The 21,244-nt window shown below is 47.1% G+C and overlaps 9 protein-coding genes across 9 annotated transcripts, besides 37 other annotated features; all 9 read right to left on the bottom strand.

The window, feature by feature from the left end:
- Nucleotides 1–6,361: part of a sequence feature (heterozygous, non-Esmeraldo-like haplotype) that runs on past the window's edge.
- Nucleotides 58–80: a microsatellite.
- Nucleotides 155–192: a microsatellite.
- Nucleotides 345–5,588, bottom strand: Tc00.1047053509695.90 (hypothetical protein, conserved; the record flags this gene model as incomplete). The annotated part of the gene is made up of 1 exon (XM_812664.1): nt 345–5,588. One exon carries the CDS (start codon nt 5,586–5,588, stop codon nt 345–347), a length of 5,244 nt encoding a protein of 1,747 aa, XP_817757.1.
- Nucleotides 5,783–5,823: a microsatellite.
- Nucleotides 5,926–5,970: a sequence feature (AT_rich).
- Nucleotides 6,114–7,628, bottom strand: Tc00.1047053509695.80 (hypothetical protein, conserved; the record flags this gene model as incomplete). Its single annotated transcript, XM_812663.1, has 1 exon — nt 6,114–7,628. The coding sequence occupies one exon, from the start codon at nt 7,626–7,628 to the stop codon at nt 6,114–6,116; it is 1,515 nt and encodes a 504-aa protein (XP_817756.1).
- Nucleotides 6,362–6,861: a sequence feature (areas merged during assembly that could not be assigned to a particular haplotype. This can correspond to areas where the two haplotypes were merged or to regions with more than two copies in the genome that were merged during assembly.).
- Nucleotides 6,862–21,244: a sequence feature (heterozygous, non-Esmeraldo-like haplotype).
- Nucleotides 7,966–7,987: a microsatellite.
- Nucleotides 8,076–8,102: a microsatellite.
- Nucleotides 8,212–8,238: a microsatellite.
- Nucleotides 8,429–8,462: a microsatellite.
- Nucleotides 8,539–10,758, bottom strand: Tc00.1047053509695.70 (hypothetical protein, conserved; the record flags this gene model as incomplete). The annotated part of the gene is made up of 1 exon (XM_812662.1): nt 8,539–10,758. The coding sequence occupies one exon, from the start codon at nt 10,756–10,758 to the stop codon at nt 8,539–8,541; it is 2,220 nt and encodes a 739-aa protein (XP_817755.1).
- Nucleotides 9,107–9,132: a microsatellite.
- Nucleotides 10,822–10,866: a sequence feature (A-rich).
- Nucleotides 10,974–10,996: a microsatellite.
- Nucleotides 11,141–11,182: a sequence feature (AT_rich).
- Nucleotides 11,198–11,225: a sequence feature (AT_rich).
- Tc00.1047053509695.60 (hypothetical protein, conserved) lies at nt 11,248–12,282 on the bottom strand (the record flags this gene model as incomplete). Its single annotated transcript, XM_812661.1, has 1 exon — nt 11,248–12,282. One exon carries the CDS (start codon nt 12,280–12,282, stop codon nt 11,248–11,250), a length of 1,035 nt encoding a protein of 344 aa, XP_817754.1.
- Nucleotides 12,467–12,492: a microsatellite.
- Nucleotides 12,493–12,527: a microsatellite.
- Nucleotides 12,528–12,572: a microsatellite.
- Nucleotides 12,583–12,658: a microsatellite.
- Nucleotides 12,668–12,728: a sequence feature (T-rich).
- Nucleotides 12,931–12,964: a microsatellite.
- Nucleotides 13,046–13,126: a sequence feature (T-rich).
- Nucleotides 13,290–15,335, bottom strand: Tc00.1047053509695.50 (katanin, putative; the record flags this gene model as incomplete). Its single annotated transcript, XM_812660.1, has 1 exon — nt 13,290–15,335. The coding sequence occupies one exon, from the start codon at nt 15,333–15,335 to the stop codon at nt 13,290–13,292; it is 2,046 nt and encodes a 681-aa protein (XP_817753.1).
- Nucleotides 15,364–15,390: a microsatellite.
- Nucleotides 15,440–15,471: a sequence feature (AT_rich).
- Nucleotides 15,488–15,520: a sequence feature (AT_rich).
- Nucleotides 15,561–15,603: a microsatellite.
- Nucleotides 15,645–15,697: a microsatellite.
- Nucleotides 15,770–15,794: a microsatellite.
- Nucleotides 15,907–15,942: a microsatellite.
- Nucleotides 15,946–16,956, bottom strand: Tc00.1047053509695.40 (hypothetical protein, conserved; the record flags this gene model as incomplete). The annotated part of the gene is made up of 1 exon (XM_812659.1): nt 15,946–16,956. One exon carries the CDS (start codon nt 16,954–16,956, stop codon nt 15,946–15,948), a length of 1,011 nt encoding a protein of 336 aa, XP_817752.1.
- Nucleotides 16,956–16,987: a microsatellite.
- Nucleotides 17,162–17,264: a sequence feature (GA-rich).
- Nucleotides 17,288–17,331: a sequence feature (T-rich).
- Nucleotides 17,342–18,040, bottom strand: Tc00.1047053509695.30 (hypothetical protein, conserved; the record flags this gene model as incomplete). The annotated part of the gene is made up of 1 exon (XM_812658.1): nt 17,342–18,040. The coding sequence occupies one exon, from the start codon at nt 18,038–18,040 to the stop codon at nt 17,342–17,344; it is 699 nt and encodes a 232-aa protein (XP_817751.1).
- Nucleotides 18,090–18,121: a microsatellite.
- Nucleotides 18,389–18,414: a sequence feature (AT_rich).
- Nucleotides 18,428–18,451: a microsatellite.
- On the bottom strand, nt 18,475–19,290 carry Tc00.1047053509695.20 (hypothetical protein, conserved; the record flags this gene model as incomplete). Its single annotated transcript, XM_812657.1, has 1 exon — nt 18,475–19,290. The coding sequence occupies one exon, from the start codon at nt 19,288–19,290 to the stop codon at nt 18,475–18,477; it is 816 nt and encodes a 271-aa protein (XP_817750.1).
- Nucleotides 19,395–19,443: a sequence feature (A-rich).
- Nucleotides 19,510–21,114, bottom strand: Tc00.1047053509695.10 (aspartyl-tRNA synthetase, putative; the record flags this gene model as incomplete). The annotated part of the gene is made up of 1 exon (XM_812656.1): nt 19,510–21,114. One exon carries the CDS (start codon nt 21,112–21,114, stop codon nt 19,510–19,512), a length of 1,605 nt encoding a protein of 534 aa, XP_817749.1.

Below are 21,244 nucleotides of genomic sequence, written 5' to 3'. Positions count from 1 at the left end.
CAAGAAAACGCATAAAAGCAAGAAAGCACCACGAACTAAAGCAAAAAATAAATAAATAAATAAAATAAAATAAAATAAAAATAAATGATCTTTGTTTCCTTCGGCCCATCTATCTCTCCCTCTCCCATTCCTCCTCTCTATCAATCTCCATCAAAATAACAACAAAAACAACAACAAGTAAACAACAACAACCAAAAAAAAAAAAGAGGAACACGCGTCCTTCAAGCTGCATCACTCGCAGTAATACGGGGCAAAACAGGTAAGACACGGCATCACAAGAAAAGAAAAAAAAAAACCAGAAAAAAGGGAGTATGACGGTGCTTCAGTTCCCAGTGAACAAATATCTACATCGAAAAGTTTGGTGAATCCGCCACGCCGCACCATGGGCACTGTTTGCCTAAAACAACGTAGCGATTCCAATCCTCCGGGTTTGCTGGTCGCTGGCAGTTACGACATCGTGTCAGCCCCCCGCCAATAATTGGGTAGCCAGTCACAGCACACTCAGGAAATTTTTCTCCCGCAGGAGACCGCAGTGCACCCTCAAACATCTCCACATGATTTTGTGGGTCCATTGTTGTTGGCAAGTGCGGGTCAAAACTACTCTCAATGGAAATGGTCAACACCCACTTGTTGACTTCCTCCTCTGCCGCCACATCCACACTCGACGATTTCGGCAGTAAGTATTTCTTGGGGAAGTCTGTGCAGTCAAATTTGCTGTCATCGATGCTCGAGCTGTCGGTGGCACCCTCCGCTATCTTCTCCGTGATGTCAAGAAAGTGGTTTAGGTAAAGAAACGCAATGGCATCTGATCCAGCATTCTTTGCAGCCATGCCGGCATCAAAAAAAGCCTTTTCTGGTGCGATATACGGAATCCATCGAGGGAGGCCAAGGAGAAGCTTCATTGCGTAATCGCCCAAAGAGAGATCCAACATACGTGGGGCCATGTAATAAGCGTGAATGATATGTGCCAGTGCATTTGCCCTTTCGACATCCTCTGGTTTTTGTCCAGATGTGGCCATGCTCTCTGAGACATTGATAAGGCTTCTGTGGAAGCCATCTAACTTCAAATTGCTTTCAGCCTTCAGTGGCATCATGGAAACGAGTTTCTCGGCCATATCCAACCATGTGTCATAGAAGCGAAAGTCGCCTGTATCAAGTGGTAACTCCTCCACCACGTCAAGAGCGTTTGCTAGTTCATCTTTGTTAAGATGGTACTTCATCTGCAACCCTGCCACGTATTTCATTTTTTCCGGAGTCAATTGCTTCGCTATACGGATGGCATTCTCCCAGTCGTTGTTGGCAATGTAAGCCTTGAGTGCAAACTCTGGATCAATTTCCTCAACCACCTTGGCGTCTTTCATTCCACCATTTTCAATGCTGTCCTGCACAATGGCCCGCTTCACGTAGTCTTCCAACTCAGGGCTGATGCGCTTGGCCAGATATTCCGCGAGGTCAAACTTCTTGCCCTGTACATACATGTTGATTGCACCCTTGTAGTCTTCGCAGTCCTCTAGGCATTTACCCGCTTCAACATATCGCTTGGCATCTTTTAACTTCTCCGTGGCAATGCGAAGGACTCCCTTAAGCATATTACGATCATGCTTCTGAGCCACCTTCACCGCACGCACCCAGAGACTGGCCAAAACGTTAGGATTAGGCACCCGCTCCGGTGTGGCGCCGATGTATGTATCCACGGCCAGCTGATACTCACCATGTTCCTCCAACACTGCACCTGCCTCTTTCGGGTCATTTGACTGAAGTGCAATGCGCTTTGCAATCTCGCCAAGCATCTCAGGACAATGTTCTTTTGCCAGTCGTTGAGCCTCTGTGTAGAGACGGCTATCCATGTACATTTTCAGCAATGGCTCTGGGGTGTTAGCACGGAGAAACAAAGCCTCCGCTTCGCGATGATTGCCCTTCTGGAAGAGTTCCCGTCCATTTGCCTGAAGAATAGAAGAGATAGCCGTCTGATCATATCCCTCTGCAACACGCATGGCGTTTTCAAACTCTTGTTGATGCAGATACATATCAATCGCCTCACGTGGTTTACCAGACTTTAAAAAGGCATCTTCTGCCATGCGGAAGTCCCCTTGATCCTCATAGTACATGGCGTACTTGAGGTACACATAAGGGAGTTTAGCGGGCTGTGCAAGCTGTGACCATTGCAAAGCCAAATCAAATTTCTGTGCCTCCAACGCGGCATCAATGCCAGCATCCACAAGAGAAAACTTCATCAGTAGCCGCACACCGTCCTCGGCTTCTACCACCATGGCGTTGGAAAGGACCACTTGCTTCGCAGCATTCGCTCCACCGTGCACCTTGGCAACACGTACGGCATCCTCCCACAATTCACGGTCGCGGTACATATTGACCGCCCGTCCCCAGTCTTTTCCAGCCACGTAATGTGTCTCTGCCATTTTAAAGTTCTTCTCCTTCTCAAACTGAGCCGCCAGGGAAAGATGTGTTTTGAGCAAATAATCCGGGCGATAGGCCTGAACAAGACGAATCATATTTGTATAGTCACGACTCTTTTTGTACATGACAATTGCCTGGTCCGGCTCATTCACTTTAAGGTAAATGCGTTCTGCTCCGGCGTAGTCACCCTTTGTTTCCAGCTGCTTTGCCTGATCCACAAACAGTGCAACAAGCTGCTGTTGTGAGAGATGACGTTGCGCCACACGATACATGTGATCGGACATCCCCGCTCGACTGTACATCTCGACAGCCTCATTGACGGAACCAGCCTTGATGTAGAACTTCTCCGCATCCCCATACTGATGTAGCTCCTCGTAATGGTGAGCGATGTTTTTGTAAAAGCCCTTCACCGTCTTGTCATTATCGGCGCCCACTGCCTGGCCCTCAAGAATGTGTGCTGCCTTGCTCCATTGACGGGAGTCAATCGCAGCCTTCACGGCCTTGCCGTATTTGTTTGCCTCAATGTAGTGATTAATCGCCTGATCCACGTGTTTCTGCCCAACAAGGTAGTCACCCCATGCCTCTTCCAGCGCCGCTACCTGATCCGGATGAGCCCGTTTTGCAAACTCCACTGCACGGCTGTACACATGACCCTTTTTGTACGCCTCAATGGCGCGATCATCCATCTTGAGTTTCTCAAAGAAATCACCAGCCTTTTCAAACACTTGTGCCTTAAAAAGTGCGGCCGCAATGGCCTCAAGAAGTTGTGGTTCGGGCCTCAATTCATTGGCCGAAACGACATTTGCCGCCCGTGAGGGAGTGCCGCCACGCAAATACAAATTGATGGCATCAATTAATTTGCCATCCCGTTCCTTTTGTTCGCCGGCCTTCTCAAACTGGCCTGTTTCCATCAACCAATTGTAGTATTGTGCACGCTTATTTGCCAACTCCGGCCAACCACGTGCCTCAGCGACATTGATGCTTTCATCAAAGCGATTCATTTCCTCCCACATGGCCATCACCTCTTCAATTTTACCGTTTTCAAGGAATACCTGCTCAGCCCGCTTATACTCCTTGTTCAACATAAAAAGTTCAGCCCGCACGGTGTAGTGGTCGTAACCATCTGTAAGGCCATCACTGGCCTTTGCTGCTGCCGCCGCAAGTTCATTGATATGATTCAATGCGTTCACCTTTGCAACGTCGCCAAGGGCCGCGTAGCAACGCTGGGCTATTTGTAGTTTCATCTCCCTTAGTGCCACGGTGGCCAAATTTGCCCACATAGCCTCCGTCTCAGGAGTGAGAGCAATCTGATCAAGCAGATCACATGCCCTGTTATAGTCATGGTCCTTCATGGTTGTGCCAAACTCAATAAGAGCTTCGTCCAGACCGTAAGCAACGGTGTTAATGCCCTCGTCCACAATGACTTCCGTCTTACCGTTGCCACGCTCAATACCCTCCACTTCACCTTTAATCGGCACAACGGCAACACGGTCAGGGGCATCAATGCTATACCACACACAAAGTTCAACGCGGTTCTGTGCCACCACCACATCACTACCAGGAACCCACTGCACATATGTACAGTAATTCAACAATGTGGTGCGGGTTTGCTCCTCTACGTCATATAGAAACAATTGATGTTGCTTGTCACGAAAGAGTAACTTGTTGGCGCGATAATTGAGTTCAAGCCAATCAATCCGGCATTGGTGGGTAACGCGTGCGACGGTTATCCCACTTCCAAGATCGTCAATTTGAATTGTTTGTCGATCAATAAGATAAGCGATAAATTTACGTGCCTGTTGCTCACCTCCTCCGCCATTATCGTTGGGCTCATGTACGCGGACAGAGATGCGATGGGCGTTGCGCTCCTCCGTGCGGCAGGTGCCCAGAAGTTCTTTCTTGCCATACTCAATCAGACAAAGCTCCCCTGCCGCAAATACCATGCAAACCTGCGGGTTTTCAAACACAAACTTCTCACGACCTGACAATCGCCATGGCACCTCCGACAACTTACACGAGATCAGGTCACCAACAAGAAGAGTCGTGGATGTGTAGGCCACCAGGTAACGGTCATGATAGACATTGACACGTTGGACCTCATAGCCCAGATTCGAGCGCAGCACAATACGGGTTCCTGTCGCCAGTCGCTTCACAATAACTTGATTATGACTGACGTATGTAAACTCAAACGCACCACGAAGGCGGTACCGCTTCAGGCAGGCATCAAACATGTCTACCGCTCCTGTCAATGTTCCTGTCACGATGCGACTTCCATCATACTTCCACGCCATGGCGGAAAAGCTGTAAGAATTGGGAAGGTTTATTACAATTCCCTCTTCCCATTTGCGGGAGCGCAGGTTGTAGTCAAAAAGACGAAACTTCTCCCGGCACGCAAGAGCAATCGTCTGCCCACTGGGATTAAAGCACCCCACCGTGAATTCCCCTTCTTCCTCCACCTTGTAATCAATGTTCTGAACCTTCTGGCCATTGCGGTCGTAGAAAGTGACATGCCCATTTTGTCCCGCTGCACAAATGTGTTCCCCCCAAAGCAAAACATACGGGGCGCAAGAGTGATGAAAAATCTTCTTTGATCCAGCCACCTCGTTTGCCTCCTCGGAATCAAACGTGTACTGATAGACAGAGCCATCCAAGTGACCACAGATGACTTTCTGCCCATCGGCGTAATTTGCCACGGACACCACGGCGTGATCATGTGCGTAGAGTGACTGCGACTTATTTGATTTCAAAATCCCAACCTTCACCTTCCCTTCCAAAGTCCCAAAGACAACAAGCTCCACTCCCTGCGTCGTGTTCGGCCAACACACGCAGGTGACCCCATTGCTCTGTGGAAATTTGCTGCAAATGGCCTTCTTTTCCCCCCACTCAAGTCCAATCCGGTAGATGGCCACCATCCCATCGGACTGCGCCACCGCAATCCGGCTGCTGTCCGGAGAAAACACCATCCCGCGTATCACAAACGACTTTCCAGCCGAGTTATCTGCCGCCTTCGTGGGAAACTTGTCGCGCCGCTCGCCAAACTCGTCGTACAGGTTTACAAAACGATTGTTGTCGGCAACTGCCAGGCGTTTGTTATTTGGCGACCAGCAGATAGCCTGCACGCGGGCAAATCCTGGCTGAGAAGCCAGCAGCGTTTTGTAGTGCTTCACTTGCATTTCAAATAAAAGATACCAATCACGCAGCCCGCCTTTATCTGCCACTTGTTCTCCTTCTTTTGTCCCTGTGTGCGCACGTAATCTGCGGCGCCAGCTTCTAAGGATGTTGTCGTTTTTTGTTCTGTTTTTTGTTTTTTTTCACTCCCTGCTTTTTTGATGCGTGTTCCTCCTCCACACAGATACACACACACACTTTTTTTTCTTTTTGTTCTTTCTTTCTTTCTCTCTCTCTCTCCCCTTAAAGCAAAGAGGTCCCCTCTAAAATTCTACCGCACGCGCAATAATTATCCCCTCCTATTCTGCAGAGAAAACGATACTTATTCATGTGAAGATGATCAAATAAATCAAATAAATCAAATAAATAATTTAAAAAAAAAAAAAAGAGAGAGGGAATTTATTGCAAGAGGACGATGTGCACATCGATCAAGTTAAAGCAGTTATTACCATCACACATGCATGCAGCACGCATGTATCCTCGCCAATAAAGTCGTCTAAAAGAGGAATTGTCGCGAGCAAGCCATGCCATCAGAGAATGAGGGAACCATCCTCCTCATCCTCAGCAAATTGGACCTCTGACCTCTCCGCTGGCACGCCAGTCATGTCTGCTGAAACGTGCTCGAGGTGCAATGACTGTAACAACGTAAGACGTAACCGACGGAGTGGCACCTCGTCATCACAATTTGACACATCAAACACACCTGCACCACTTGTCCCAACGAGAGCGGTAAAAAAATTCCGATTAACACAACTCCTTCGCACAGCAAATATAAGCGCCTCTGCATCCGTAGCCTTACGACGTGTTACCGCATTGTACAGCACCAAATTATCCCGTTGCGTTGCTGCATCCACGTTACTCCCGTCATTTACATCGGAAGCCTTCCCATCTTCACCACGTTTCCCCCTTTTCGGCATTTTCCTTCGCGCCACAGCAGAGCATAGCTGAGGAAATGGTTTGCTCACATCTGTCGGCTTCTTAAAGAGTGCCTCAATCCAGCGAATATCCCGCATCTCATTGTCAGGCACAGACATAAAAAGAGTGGAAAGTAGCCGCTGCGACCACCACTCACGACCGTAATGAAGCAGTAACTCGTCGCCCTCCTTCAGGTCAATGATGGGCATGAGTGTCAAAAGGCGTGTATTATCATCTACATTCAGCCTCACATTGGCCTTGTGTGTTAATACCTGAAAAAGTCGTTGTTGTTGCACGTGCCTTTCCTGTTCCGTGTAGCCAGAGACATTTTGAATGCCTTCTGTGTTAAGCGGTGACGCAATGAACTCTACCTGCTCTGCGCTTATGCTGGTGTCTTCGTATAACTGCATACGCGCCGTGTGATGCTTCCAGTACGCAGGATTGCCGAGATCGTTCTGCGGAGGTGTTTCCCACAGAACCCCATCATTGATCTCAAACAGGTGACCTTCAGGTATAACAATCCGCGACTCACTCAGCAGTGACGCTCGAGACACCGTCTCCCCGAAACTGACAGAAGAGGATGCTGTTGCAGAGGGACCAGCATGTACCTCCTCCTCCTCATTCTCTTCATTCTCTCCCTCCATGTTGGTATCGTTATCGCCCTGTACAGCGGTAGAAGAATTCCTCTTGCCACCATCACATGAATCCATTAACGTTGTTCGGCTTTTTTTGGCAGTTGAGCCATGCGTCGCCGTCACCACCTCGTCTGTCTTCCTTCTTCGCACGGCGGCTTTCTGTTCATAGCGATGGTGGTGCCGCTCCCGCCACGCCCGCAGTCCCGCGGGGTCTGCAAGTGGGGCGTGGCTGCCAGGCACAATCAAGTACCACCCGCCCAATGTGGCCACGTTGAAGTACATGCCGCTACTAAACTGATGCCGCAGCGCTAAAAAGTGTCGAAGCGAAATCTTGTGGGGCGGCATGCGAAGAAGATTCACCAAATACGGCGGTGCAATGGCGTCAGGCGGCGGCGCAACTTCCACCGGTGTAAACTTCTTCAGTGGACGTGTAATGAAGACCCCCTTGGCGCCAGGCACAAGCCTACTCGGTGCCACTCGTGTCAACAATGACATGTACTTTCCCCTCTGTTTATTCCTTTTTTTTTTCTCTCTCTCTTTCCCCCTCCCCCACACCCTTTTGTTGTTGTTGTTGTCTCATGCACCGACGGACGGGAGGAAAAAAAAGAAAAAAAGAAGAGAAGTGAAAACCCTCCCAGAATAAACAATAGAAAGGGATGCCTCGTGCCAAGTTACATTTTGGTCCCCGTCTCAGTCCGGTGCTTCAATGTTTTGTTTGGCTCAAATTTTCCTCACCACTTTCTCTGGTCGCTTCATTCCGCTCCTCCGCTCTCAAACGTTTCGCTAAAACGTCCGTCCCGCCCCTCCGAGTCCGTTGCCGTCGGCGAGAAGGACACACACACACACACACACACTCTCTCTCTCTCTCTCACACACGCACCAAAAAAGAAAAATAAAAGAACCTCAATGAATCATACCTCTTATTTTCCAGTGCCTTTTCTTCCCCCCCCCCCCCCCCCCCCCTCTCCCTGCCTCCGTCGCCACACACACACACACAAAAAGAGAGGGAGAGGGACAAAAACAATAAAAAACAAACAGAAGAAAAGCGGCCAAACTCACCCCACTTTGCCAACCACGCAAAGAAGAAAAAAAAAAAAAGAAAAAATCTGTAGTACAAAAAAAAAAGCATTCATCAAAGAACATCTATCATTTGCTGCCGCTCCAATAAATGAAAGAACAAAAGTAAAAAAAAAAAAAAAAACTAGCCGCAATGAAGCTACATCAACGCGCCTGTAAATCTACACGACGTGCCAGCTCTCTAGTTGAAGTGAAAAAAAAAAGAAAAAAAATGGAACATATATATATATATATATATATATATATTTATATCATCTAATTGGCACGCTATCCGGAGCTCCCTCATCATTATCAGTATCGTAATAATATTCCTCCTCTTTTGAATTCATCAACCGTTTCTTTTTTGACCCTTCCTTGTGGAAACAGTGCCACAATTAGGAGTCGGTGGTTGTGAGCTGGGTGGAGAAAAGACAATTTGTTTTGCAAACAAATTGGCCAGCATTAACGGTGGTCGTGAGCCCCGCCGTGTCATTTTCCCTCGAATTTGCCGTCGCTGGTACAAAGGTGTCGGCGCATCATCCGCCTGTTGCATCGGTCGCTCCTCAGCGCACCCCACCTTTTTTGAGTCCTCCACTTTCACTGGGTTGATTTGCCCAGGAGCAAGTGTGCCTCTTTCACTCGCGCTGCGTGACGCCAAAAGCGCCGCACTCTTCAAGGACGTGGATCGATACCCGGAGCCATTGCCTACCCCACGCACTTGACCAAAGCGTAGCCTGTAAAGACGCTCAAATGTCTCCTGCCTTGCTCGACGCTGCAGGGGTTGGCCAAGCCCACCCATCTTATACATGCCAGGTAACAATGGGCCTGTAACGTCTGGCGGTCGAGCCCTGTAACGAGTGTAACGATGCCGTCGATGGGCGCGTGCTCCGGCATCACGACTAACATTTCCACCAACTTCCTCCTCTTCCTCCTCCTCCTCCTCTCCAAGGCTAGCATCATCAAATATGGCTCTTTGAACGTAATCAATACGTGCAAAACACTCGTAACGATTAATGGGAATGGCATTCTTTCGAAGTTCATCTATAAGCCTACGGGCCTTGGATCTTGCAACAATAGAGGCAGATATTTCGTCAAGTGGCCTTGGTTCCATGTATCGTGGCTGCCCATTCTTCCCATTTGCACCCCGCAGCGTCGAAGAGGAACGCGAGCCCACAGAATAAGAAACCAAGGGGGATTTTTTCTTAATACCTGCCCCATCCATGCCAGTGAAACAACCCTCACCACCACCACCACCCATTCCGATTATACATGCGCTCGAAGAGGAGAAAGGCAATAAACGGGCCTGTGGACGTTGCGGGTTATTCGAGGCTGGGGGTGGCAATGGTGGAGGAATCCCAAACTCCTTCCCGTTTTGAGACATTGGCTCATTAGAAGTTGAAAAAAGTCCACGAGAACCTCCTAATGCCTTCAATACGTTCTGAACCGTCGAGGGACTGCAAAGGTGATCTACCACCTCTTTGCCAAAAAGCCGCTGTAGTGGCACAGGTGCCAGTGAAGCAAGAACCATGCATACTGTGGGAGGAGAAGAATTCGCTGCCTTGTCATTCCATACTTTTCCACCTGTAAGGTCAAGAAACTCATCATTTAAAAGATCCAGAAAATTTGACATTTTCATGCATAAATCATCTGTTTCATAACTTGTTGAATGCGAATTTTGCAGGCACCAATCGGCTATTTTAGATGTCGCATCCCATACGATGGGTTTTGGAGGTAATATATTTCGTCGGAGATATGTTACGCGTCTAAAATCTTCAGGTAACAATTCTATTCCTCTATCTTTTCGATCTAATGCACCACAATGAATAAACAACTTCAACAAGGCAATATCTGTCGCCTCACTTCCGGTAATCCACTTTTTCTCAAATACTTCACCAGGATGTTCCCTGGTCTCATTCAAAACGTAGTTGTTGATACTGACATTGTTTTTATTTTCATCTTTACGCTCAGGTAAAACCTCTCGATTCCTCTGTGATGAAACTGTATCCTTCCTCTGCATCGCTTTGACGCTCTTCGGCTGTTCATCATTTCTTGGCTTTGACGCAAGAACCTCATTGGATTGCGCCGTGCCCTCGGTAGCATCTTCCCGTACCCGGAGTAGTTTCTCTACAAGAGCCACCCATTGCTCAGGTAAAATGGAAGACTCGGTGTGTGTATTTTCCTTAAAAAGCACCTGCAGTGCTGCATCATTCAGTGAGGAATTTATACCTATTTTTTTTAAAAGCCGTATGACATTATCCCGTCGGATACCATTTTCCTTGACAAACATATCGTGTAGTTTCTCTCGGTTTATTTTCTCCAGCTTCCATTGTCCCGACTGTTCCATCCTTGCAAAGGAATCATCATGAGCCCCTGCTTCCTCCACGGCATATATTGGGCGACCTCCGGTATTCACGGAGACTGGCGGCACCGTAGAACCCACGGAGGATACCGAAACACCTTGACACGTCCCAGCAGAGTTGGATTCCTGTGATACATTTGAGCCTTGCCTTCCTGCCACAAGATCGGCCAGTGTGGGTCTTCTAAAAAATGGTTTTGCGTCGCGACTCATTGAATATCCCCGATATAATTCTAGCACAGTTGTCCAGTCGCTTCTTTAACGATATGGGCAGCCTTCTTTTTTTTTTTTTTTCTTCCTTTTTTTCTTTTTCTTTTTCTTAAGCAGCCCAGGCGCAGAAGTCTTTAAAAAAAAGGGGGGGGAAAACAATCCGTGGCTGCCTCACACACCACGCCTACAAGCAGGTCCAACAACAAACAATAATAAATAAATAAAATAAAATAAAATAAAAGAAGACTATGAACATGATCGTGTCCCACAGCATGGAGTAGGAAGAGAGAATGTACATGTGTGTGTGTGTGTGTGTATATGGGAAGATACGGGACAAAATAAGGACACAATTACTTTACAGATTGTGGCCCCTTCTTTCCCGTCCTTTTTTTCTATTATTTTTATTATTTATTATTATTATTTTTTTCTTCCCGTTTCCTCGTTTATTAATTTAATAAATATATATTTTACACGCACTCTTTTTCTCCATCATCACGAAGAATTTATAAATGAGCGAAGGTTTTGTCGCCCATCCGTTTCTCTCGCCTCGTCTTCCAACTCCGGGGCCTTTTCCACAAGCACAAAGGCCCTGCGCAGCACCACACCCGAACAATCCTTCGAGCAGTCTTTTGAGCAGACAAAAACTGTCACCGAACCCCAATCAACGCCCTCATCCGCAGCGGATTTCCCAGTCGCTATGTATTCCCCAACACGTAAATAATACACACATGTAGGCATGAGTTGTAATTCATGCATGAGAGCAGCTCCACAGCTGTCACATGGTGGAATTCGAGCTCTATTCCCCACATTTCTGGGATGCATAAAAAGTGGCGAAGCGGTTGGTGCCGGTGCTCCGTTTTTCTTCTTCCCCAATGGGTCACGCACATAATAGCGAAGAACTTGTCTCGGTTCCCTTGCCATTCGTCTTCGAAATTTCTCAAACTCATGATCGGAAGGTTTGTCCTTTAAATCAATCGTTCGTTCCAACTCCTTTATATCGGCCTCTGTGATGCCAGCGTTTCGGGCTTTTTCTTCCGAAGCCCGAATCATTTCAGCCTCTAACTCGGTTGGTACAACAATTTCTTTTTTTGGTTCGGCTACGATTTCCACGAAGCACGGAGGAAATGTATGGGGCGGCAGTTCAGACGATCGCAAGGGATCGCACCGCGACATGTCTTCGGGTTCCTCGTCCTCCGCCGCATTTTCATCCACCGCGTCCACTTGAAGGGTGAAGGCGCACCAACTGCACGATGGCTGCGTTACACATGCGGCAGAGTTGCAGCAAAAGATGTAAATCATCCGGTGGTGTAAATCAGGTGCCGATGGCAGGGGACTAAAGGCCTGCAGAAGAAGAAACATCGGGTGGCCACACACCCCGCAGGTGGTCCATCCTCGAATGGTGGCCTTTTCAGCATCCGAAAGTGCCGGAAAGTACGTCGGCGTGCCGCCAATTTTCGTCTCAGACGTCAGCGCATTGCGGTCCAACGACATGTAGCCGTCAAATACGCCCAACAACACTCCCGTCATTTGACAAGTCGCACTGAGACATGCAAACAACTAAAAATAATAAAAATGTCTGTTTTTCCCTCCCTATTCGTCGTCGTATTTCCCCCTCCTCCCCCCACCAAACGCATAAACAAATAAATAAATAACACAAAGACAGACAGACAGAAGAAAAAAGGGGGGCAAAACAGAAATTTCCACACATTTTAAAAAAAAAAAGAAAAAAAAAACACCCAACAACAACGACAACAACAACAACGACAAAACAAAAAAAAAAAACATCAGAAAAATAAAAAAGAGAAAAAAAGAAAAAAGCCCTACTCGCACACATACACACACAAATACGCATACATACAAATATCTGCAAATATATAAATAGTTGGATGCGTACAAATATATAATACCGGCCAGAAGAAAAAAAAAAAAAGAGCAAAAAAAAAGGAGGGCAAAAAAAAGGAGGGCAAAAAAAAGGAGGGCAAAACAGTCCACACACACCCACACGCACATCTCATATAATATAATGTGTATATATCTGTGTGTGTGTGTGTATACATGTATATTCTTTTCCTATTCGTCCTTTCAAAGGCATATGCATCCAATGTACATTTAGATATAAATAAAAGTGTTTCTTTTGTTTCTTTACGTACAAATGTCTGGTCACGACATTCCATCAAAAACAACAACAAAAAAAAAAAAAAAAAAGAAACTTTTTTTTCCCCCTTTTCAAAGCGGCAAGTTTTATTGCACCGACGTCCAGCGCAGGACGTAAACACACAGAGAGAGACAGAAAAAAAAAAAAAAAAAAAAAAAAAAAAAGGGAGAAAAAAAAGATATAACAAAAGAAAGAACATCAGTAAAAAAAAAAAAACAAGAAGTACTTTCCCCCCCTTTCGCTTTTAACATGAGGAAGTGACCGGACGTCTTAAAACATATTTTTTGTTGTTGTTGTTTTTTTTTTCGTCTTTTGTTTTCTTCTTCCGTTTGCAGCAATAAAAATTCTCTTAACGACTGGGAGAAATCGCTTGCAACTCTCACACCGACCCGAGTTCCTCCGACCACCGCTCAAATTGCTGAAGGGACTGCTGCGAGACGGACGGCTGGATTTTTTTCGCCGCCTCCTCAAAGTCCCGCATCGTCACTGCCGGCAACACCATTTTTCCCCCTTCCTTCATCGCCGCAATTTCGGCAGGTGTCCTGTCGGCAATAAGTTTACGCATTGGCATCATGGCCGCATCGCGAACCAACAAATTCAAGTCTGCACCACTGAATCCTACCGTTTTTGACGTTGCTATGATGCTCAGATCGACGCTGGGGTCTAATGACATGGAGGATGTTTGTTTCTTCAAAAGTTCCATGCGACCCTCCGCGTCGGGAAGGGGGATATAAATTCTTTTTTCCAAACGACGTCGCATGGCCTCATCCAAGTCCCATGGACGATTTGTCGTTGCCAACACCATCACACGTCTATCACTTTCAGTCGATAATCCGTCAATTTGTTGAAGCATCTCACTTTTCACACGTCTACTGGCCTCATGTTCATTTCCGCCTCGAGAAGACATGAGGGCATCCACTTCATCAAAAAATATCGTTGAAGGTGCGTAATGACGAGCGAGCTGAAATAAAGTCCGTACCATTTTTTCACTTTCTCCAAAATATCGACTGATAAGAGTAGATGCACTGATGTTAAAAAATGTTGTTTTTGCACTTGTGGCTACGGCTCGAGCAAGCATTGTTTTCCCTGTTCCAGGTGGCCCAAATAAAAGTACACCCTTCCATGGCTGTACAACTCCGGTAAATAATTCCGGCACCAAAAGTGGCAGAATCACAGCCTCTTTTAATAATCGCTTTGCATCGGGAATTCCAGCAATGTCCTCCCACTGTACATTGGGCGAACGTTCAATGATTTCAGACTCAATACGCTCGGCAAAGTCCGCATTAATCCCTGAAGGAAGACTGTCACCTCCGGGACGACTTTTTCCTTCCTTCGTTGTTGTGTTACGCGTTGCTGTGGGTCTTTTTGTGGTGGGCACACGATTCTCCGACCGGGACGCACGTGTGCCGGGTGAATGACGATCCTCTAAACTTGCCTGACCTTTTTTTGTCGCATCGCTCTTTTTCGGTGACACAGTTAAACTTGAGGGCCGTCCATACAATCGATTCACAGGGGGTTTGTCCCCCTCCGTTACCGTCACATCCCGAATTATTATTTTTCCACTCGTTGAAAGGAGAATGGGAAGTGCCTCGCCCAAACGCACACCCTCTGCCACAATCATTGGGTACAAGAGCTCACCATTAATGGATAAACTCATGCATTGTGACGTGATAACCAACGACAATGTCACACGGTCTCGAATTAAACGAAGCGCCTTCATTGGCTCCAAAACTACTAATCGTTCAAATGTGTCATTTTCCGTCATATGCCACCGTTCCACGGAAATAAAGGCGGCTCCAGATGCATCAAAATGAATTAAAATCAATGGAAACCCGTGCAGCTCCTCCCCAGCATTCGGTGTTACACCCATACCAAACATGGCATAATGTCCTGGCGACACCAAACTCTGCACTTGGGCAGTAAAACAAGACATACTTTGATCATTAGGCAGTGGAGCTACTGCCCGCAATAGCAATAAATCACTGCAACAAATTTTTGGAGTCTGCTCCAAATGCGCTTCTGTACCTATAAATACCAACTGCGAACCCAACGTGTTTTGTCGTTGAATACGACCTCCTGTGCACATTTGTGTCCATCCTGGAACGCGATCACTTACCCGTTGAAGATGTATGGGCGATCCTGCTGAATTTGAATTTTCATCCGTTGAACCCACACATTCCGTTCGGGGTGGTGAAAATCGATAGTGCGAGACAGCAACAGGGGCCAAAATTCCTGTTTGGGCAGATCGGGGAACTGCAGGCATAATACCCTCACGTAAGAGAGCATTACGTAAGCCATTACGGGGCTGAATAGTTTCTGTCTGGCGGTTAACTGGAGCACTGCGTGATTGACACTGTTGATTGTATTTTTTTTGACTCCTCAAGGAAGAGTAAATGGCCTGCTGTAGGGCAATGTCATTCTCCATCCTTCCTTCCCACCACAACCACCACCACTTTCTTTCCTTTTTTTTTTTTTTTTTTCCCCCCCCCTTCCCCTTCCCCTTCCCCTTTCGTTCAATTCTTCAGAGGCAAAATATAAAATATATTTATTTATAAATATTTGTATTTGTGTCGGAGCAAATAAAATAATAATATAAAAAAAAAAAAAAAAGAGGCAACACCACCTAAAATCTAATATAAAAAAATACAACAGAAAAGAAAAGAAAAGAAAAGAAAAGAAAAAAAAAAAAGAAACAAATAAAATTTTAAAAACAACACAAATCCCCAAATCGCAAATATAAATATATACATGCATCTACACACACACACAATATATATATATACATGTGGCTGCCATTATTTTAATTGCGGCAGGCGCCCTTACAACCCACCCGCAGCCGCACAAACAGAGAACAAAACCAAAAAAAAAAAAAAAAAGAAAGAAATGCCGGCAAAAAACGCAACTTTTTTCGTCCCCCCCGCTTTTTTTTTTTTTTTTCCTTTTGTTTTCCGGTGCCCCTTTTCCTCCTCTCCATCTGTCCACTACTTTGAAATGTCTTTTTTTCTTTTCTTTTCTTTTTTTTCTTTTTTTTTGCTTCACACAAAACCCGAAGTGACGGAAACGGCGAAGACAACATCGAGAAGCCACTCGAGCAAAGAGACGGGGAAAAGCAAAATGTTTAACGGAAACGGCACCGAAAACCCGTTAGAGGCTTGCCAAAGAAACCCAAAACACGCCAATAAAGTGATGAGACGTTTGCTTCGCTCACATTTAATGTCAAGATCCTCCTCCACAAGATGTGCCTTCTTTCCAAGTTTGATGGCATTCCCAACAAGCATCGTTGCACCAAGCAAAGCACATTGCAACGTCATGACATACCGCTTCAAGACCGTTGCAATGGTTAGGGAAATAAAATTCAATACCATCATCGTAATGATACTAGACAACTTCTTATACTCCGGAGGCAACACATCATCGATGAACTCTCTTATTGTAAAATTACGTTCTATAATATCTGCAAGACCACATGCAAATACAAGTGTATTGGCAATATTGTTCTTGAGAGCTGCAAGGATTGCAAAAAATGCAAGAAGTAAATTATTAAAGGCTTCCCTTAAACTAACTGGATCTACAGAACATAAAAACAAACTTAATTTACGTGAAAAAAGTTCCTTTCCGGAAATCTCTTGAACATCTGGAATACCATTGCCATCTTCATCTAACATGTCATCCTTTAGGCTTGCCTCTCGCGCCAAAAGATAATTTTCATAAATGGTACCAATACTCTTTTTAATACTATCCCACGTGGTAAGATACACCACCTCCACTACAGCAATAAGCATAGCAAAACATCCGCCAAAGAAACAGACACAAAAACCAAAAAAAATCGGCCAAACATGCGCCAATTGATGTTTTTTCGCTGTTGAAAACCATTCTGCACCACTTTTATATATGCGCTCTCCAACTGGGTAAAATTTGTCCAGTACACTTAACCCTTTCACCATCATGGATTCTGTGAATTGTATTGCTTTGGCATACTCCGGGTACTTCGCCTCCATATTGGAAAGGAATTGCACCTGTGGTGATCTCTTCTTTGTTGCCTTCATTTTTTTTCTTCTTCTTCTTCTTCTTTTCCTTGTTGTATATATATAGAGAGAGAGATATATACAAGATATACCTCTGCACCCTTATGTTTGTATGTATGTATTACACTGTAACTATGCGTAAAAATATCGAAGAGGATGTTTATTTATATGAAATCCTTGGCTGCACTGTCACGCCTGTTAGCTCCACTTCACAGCGTTGCCTCGCCTCCTCTTCCTTCTTCTTCTTCTTACTTTTATTTGTTTGCCTGGGTCTCTTTTTCCCCTTTTTTTCTTGTCCTCTTCTTCGTCTCCCTCTCTCCATCCTTCTCTGCCAAACATGACAACAGCAACCAAAGAAAAAAAATAGGCAAAAAATAAAAACAAAAAAGAAATAAAGCCCACCTCGTCATGGTGACTGGAACTGGAGCCCTTTGGGATTGTATACCAAAACACTTGGCACATCGTCACATCCAGAAAGCGTTGACCTCGACACACGTTCATGCATGCGCCGCGCTGCATCCATAAAGTACTCTGTGTGATGTGTCGGCACCACAACTCCCACGGCTGCCACGCCCCACAGGTCCCTCCGTTCCAGAATGCGACGCATCACATGATACATCTGCACGTGAACAGGGATGAAGGCATCCACACGAAAAAACTCCATCGTCATCGTCACGCATTCCTCTCCCTTTGCAGCGGCGTTTGAAACACGAACAGACAACGGCAATGAAAGCGTGCCAAACAACGGCACCGTTTCCGTTTCACGGCCAATTTGGGGTGCAGAAGCAGCAGCAGACGGCATCTGGCCTCGTTGCCGCATGGCATGTATGTGCGCCTGCCACGGCATTTTCCAACTGTCGTGCTGCAACAGCGGCTGCTCCGCTGAAAAGCCGCATGGACGAATCCATAATTCCGGTGAGGTGGCCAGAGCAGCTGATGACTGCTGCGGTAACCGGCTGTGCTCACCCTGACGCGCCAGGATGCGGTCCACCTCCCTGAGCAGTGAAGAACGCACCTCCTGATGAAATTGCGGCAACGTCACGGAGCGGCTACTCCCAATGTCAAGAAGAACAGGGCAAAGTAGTTGGCGACGCGACAATGTCATTATGAAGCCAATTCGTGCATCCACACCTATGTACTTCCCTTGAATACCGTTTCTTTGTTGTTTTCTTTTTTTTTTTTTTTTAACCCCAATGAAAACACACGCAAATACCGATGGGCGTATATATATATACATATAGAGGCACATAATATAAACACAAATTTATTTTTTGTGTGTGAAATAAACGAATAGAAACACACACGCACACACGCACAATAAAAGAAAAAAAAAAAAGGAGTACAAACAAAGAGACATTAAATGTAATAATGTACATGAATAGTATTGGATCGATCGACCAATAATTATGGGATCCACAATCTCTCCTCCCCTCCCCACCCATACATACACGTGTAAAAAAATAAAATAAAATAAATTTTCTAAACTCGCAGGAAAAAAAAAAAAAAAAAAAAGAAAGAGACGGCGATCGCTTTAATTTTTCAATCAACCAACCGCTCCAACTCCTCAACTGGTAGTGGGGATGTGAAGGAGCCAACAAAAGGATGGATGACTTGAAGAAACTCCGCCACATCCACGCACATCTTGCAACCCACGTGGCCACCGCCCATCCAAAATAGCGGTGGAGAAAGCTGCGCAATGCGGTCGCTGATAATTACAGGAATCTCTTCAGTGGTGCCAAGTGGGGCCACTGCACCGTGACCGAAGCCCGTCAGCTGCAGCGCCTTCTGTGGGTCTGCCAGGCGAAAGTTGAACTTCTTCTTTCCCATTCCTTTGTTCATGTCCATTACAAATCGCATAATGAGCCGATCGTCAAATCTCTCTGTGTACGGGAACACAGCGATATAGTAGCGAGAGTTCTCGCGGTGGCTACAGTCTGTGTGGGTACAGTGCGTGTTCTCCAGCACGATGGACTTGCAAAGATGATAAATGGAAGGGGCCTCCAAAATATCACGTCGCCACTGCAGCGATTGCTGATAATAGTCCGATGGCACCCAGCGGAACCGCGCGCTAAAAAGTCCATGCTTCAGACACCACTTCCGTAGCGCCGCAACCTCCGGTGTGTCACGCGCACATGGCTGCAACTCCTGCAATTCTGAGGGATCGCGATATTGTGCCGCCACCGTTGGCGTTACAGTGGCAGCCGCTGCGGAGGGTGCATTCGGCGTGCCGTGAGACATGTGGCGTAGCTTCATAATGCTCCTCTCAATCTCCTGAAAGCGCGCGGCCAAGGATGCGAGACGTGTTTCAAGGCTCGTTGGCATGTCCCTTTCTTTTGATTGTTCTTCTTCCTTCATTCCTTTCAGAGTGACGGCGGGGAGCAGACAGCCGGCAGCCGCACTGGCGTTCACGTCGGTCCAAAAGAAAACTCACAGCACCCGCCACATTCATCATGCATTCATTCGTTTCTCTCCCTCTCTCTTCTTTTTTTTTTTTTTTCCTCTTTTTTCAACTAATGAAAACACCTAAAGGGGTGGGGATGGAATAGACAAATGACAAGCGCATGGGTGGAAAACTTACGGCGCAAGACGTTTCGGGTCTCGTGGAAAAAGTGAAATTTGCCGGATATCCTTCGCACCAAGCAGAAAGAGCACAATACGCTCCAGTCCAAGCCCAAAGCCACCGTGAGGCCAGGCGCCATACCGAAAGGCATCCACGTAGTCCTTCAGGCTCGCTGCGTCTACTTGAAGTCGCTCCATGTTCTGCAACAAAAGCGTTATGTCGTGAATGCGCTGCGCGCCGCTGCAGATCTCCTCGCCGCGAAGGTACATGTCAAAGCTGCATGTCGACTCTGTCTTATGTGGGTGCGGCAACGTGTAAAAGGGTCGCGCTGTGAGGGGGAACTGGTCGATAATGTAAACATCCACCCCATACCGCTCCCGCACCAACTCCCCGATGCGTCGTTCCTGCGGAAGACTGAAGTCTGTCGGAGGCTGATCCACCACATGGTGATCGAGAAGCAGCCGCACCGCGTCGTCAAAGGTGAGACGCAAGACTTTTGGCTGCCGCGGGTTCCGTCTCTGGGTGTCAATGCTGCCAACGCCAACGCGGCCGTGGTAGCAGTCGGTTGTCAAGTGAGCCTCCGTCGCGTCCGTTGTTAAACATCCAAAAGCGCCGAGAGTCTCCTCTGACAGCTCGCACACAATGGATGCCTCTTCCTTTTCCTGGTTCCGACCCAATGCGGAGGGACTCCCTTCCGCGGCATCCATGTCTGCCAGTGACTCCCGCGCCTGTCGTACCAGCGCCGCGTGATCCTCCTGAAGATGGTCAATCATGGCACAAACTGTCGACTCCAGTACATCAAGTACCTCCGTGTACGAATGCTCAATGACAAATTCGGCATCCAGGCCGACAAACTCCGTCAGGTGGCGGTGCGTGAGGCTCTTCTCCGCCCTAAATACAGGCCCAATCTCAAACACACGCATTGCATCACCCATCAAAACCATTTGCTTATACAGCTGCGGCGACTGAGCCAGGTAACCCCGCTGACCAAAGTAATCAATCGTAAACACCGCACTCCCACCCTCCGACGCAGCACCCAACATTTTTGGTGTGTGTATCTCCACAAAGTCACGGGCAAGCAGTTGTTTACGGAAGCACTGGCAGACGGCAGACACGAGGCGGAGCACCGATGCTGTCAGTGGTGTGCGCATGTCCACGACACGATGGTTCAGGCGCGTGTCCAGCCTCGTGTTGCAATCTTTTATGGGAAAAGGGAGCGGCGTGGCCGCCCTGCTAACCACATCGACACGCTCCGCGTGGAGTTCATAATTCTTGCAGCTGGCGGAAGTCACAGGCCGCTCCGCAGGCACAAGAGTGCCGGTCGCGTCAATGATGGACTCTGGCGTGAGCTCCTTCACCCGCCGCACGATGTCCGCGGCAGATGCCACCACCTGAATAGAGTGACAGGGCGGCTGGCGAAGGTGAATAAACGCGATCTTTCCGCGAACGCGTGTCGTCTCCACACGTCCGCGGATCCTCGTCGCCGGCTTCGCCGCGGTCGCCCCCAAAGAAGTAAGTGACGACAAGGATGTCCCTTGCCGAATTGTTGCGCGGCCAATAGCCGTCGCTGTAAAAGAGCCAGAGCAGTGACGCTGCAGCACCCACCGCTGGCGCCGCATGGATCCCTCAAACAAAAGCAAAAGTACAAAATAAAGAACTGGGCGAGAACTAAAGAAACAAAAGACGGCTGCAGCGCCCTGCACAAATCAGCCCCCACAAAAAAATAAGCGGCGATGCAAATACATATAG

Source organism: Trypanosoma cruzi, genomic scaffold (assembly GCF_000209065.1).
Source record: "Trypanosoma cruzi strain CL Brener 1047053516397 genomic scaffold, whole genome shotgun sequence".
NCBI classification, from domain to species: domain Eukaryota; phylum Euglenozoa; class Kinetoplastea; order Trypanosomatida; family Trypanosomatidae; genus Trypanosoma; species Trypanosoma cruzi.
The sequence above is the reverse complement of the archived record's forward strand: the minus strand, read 5'-3'. Positions and strand labels throughout refer to the sequence as shown.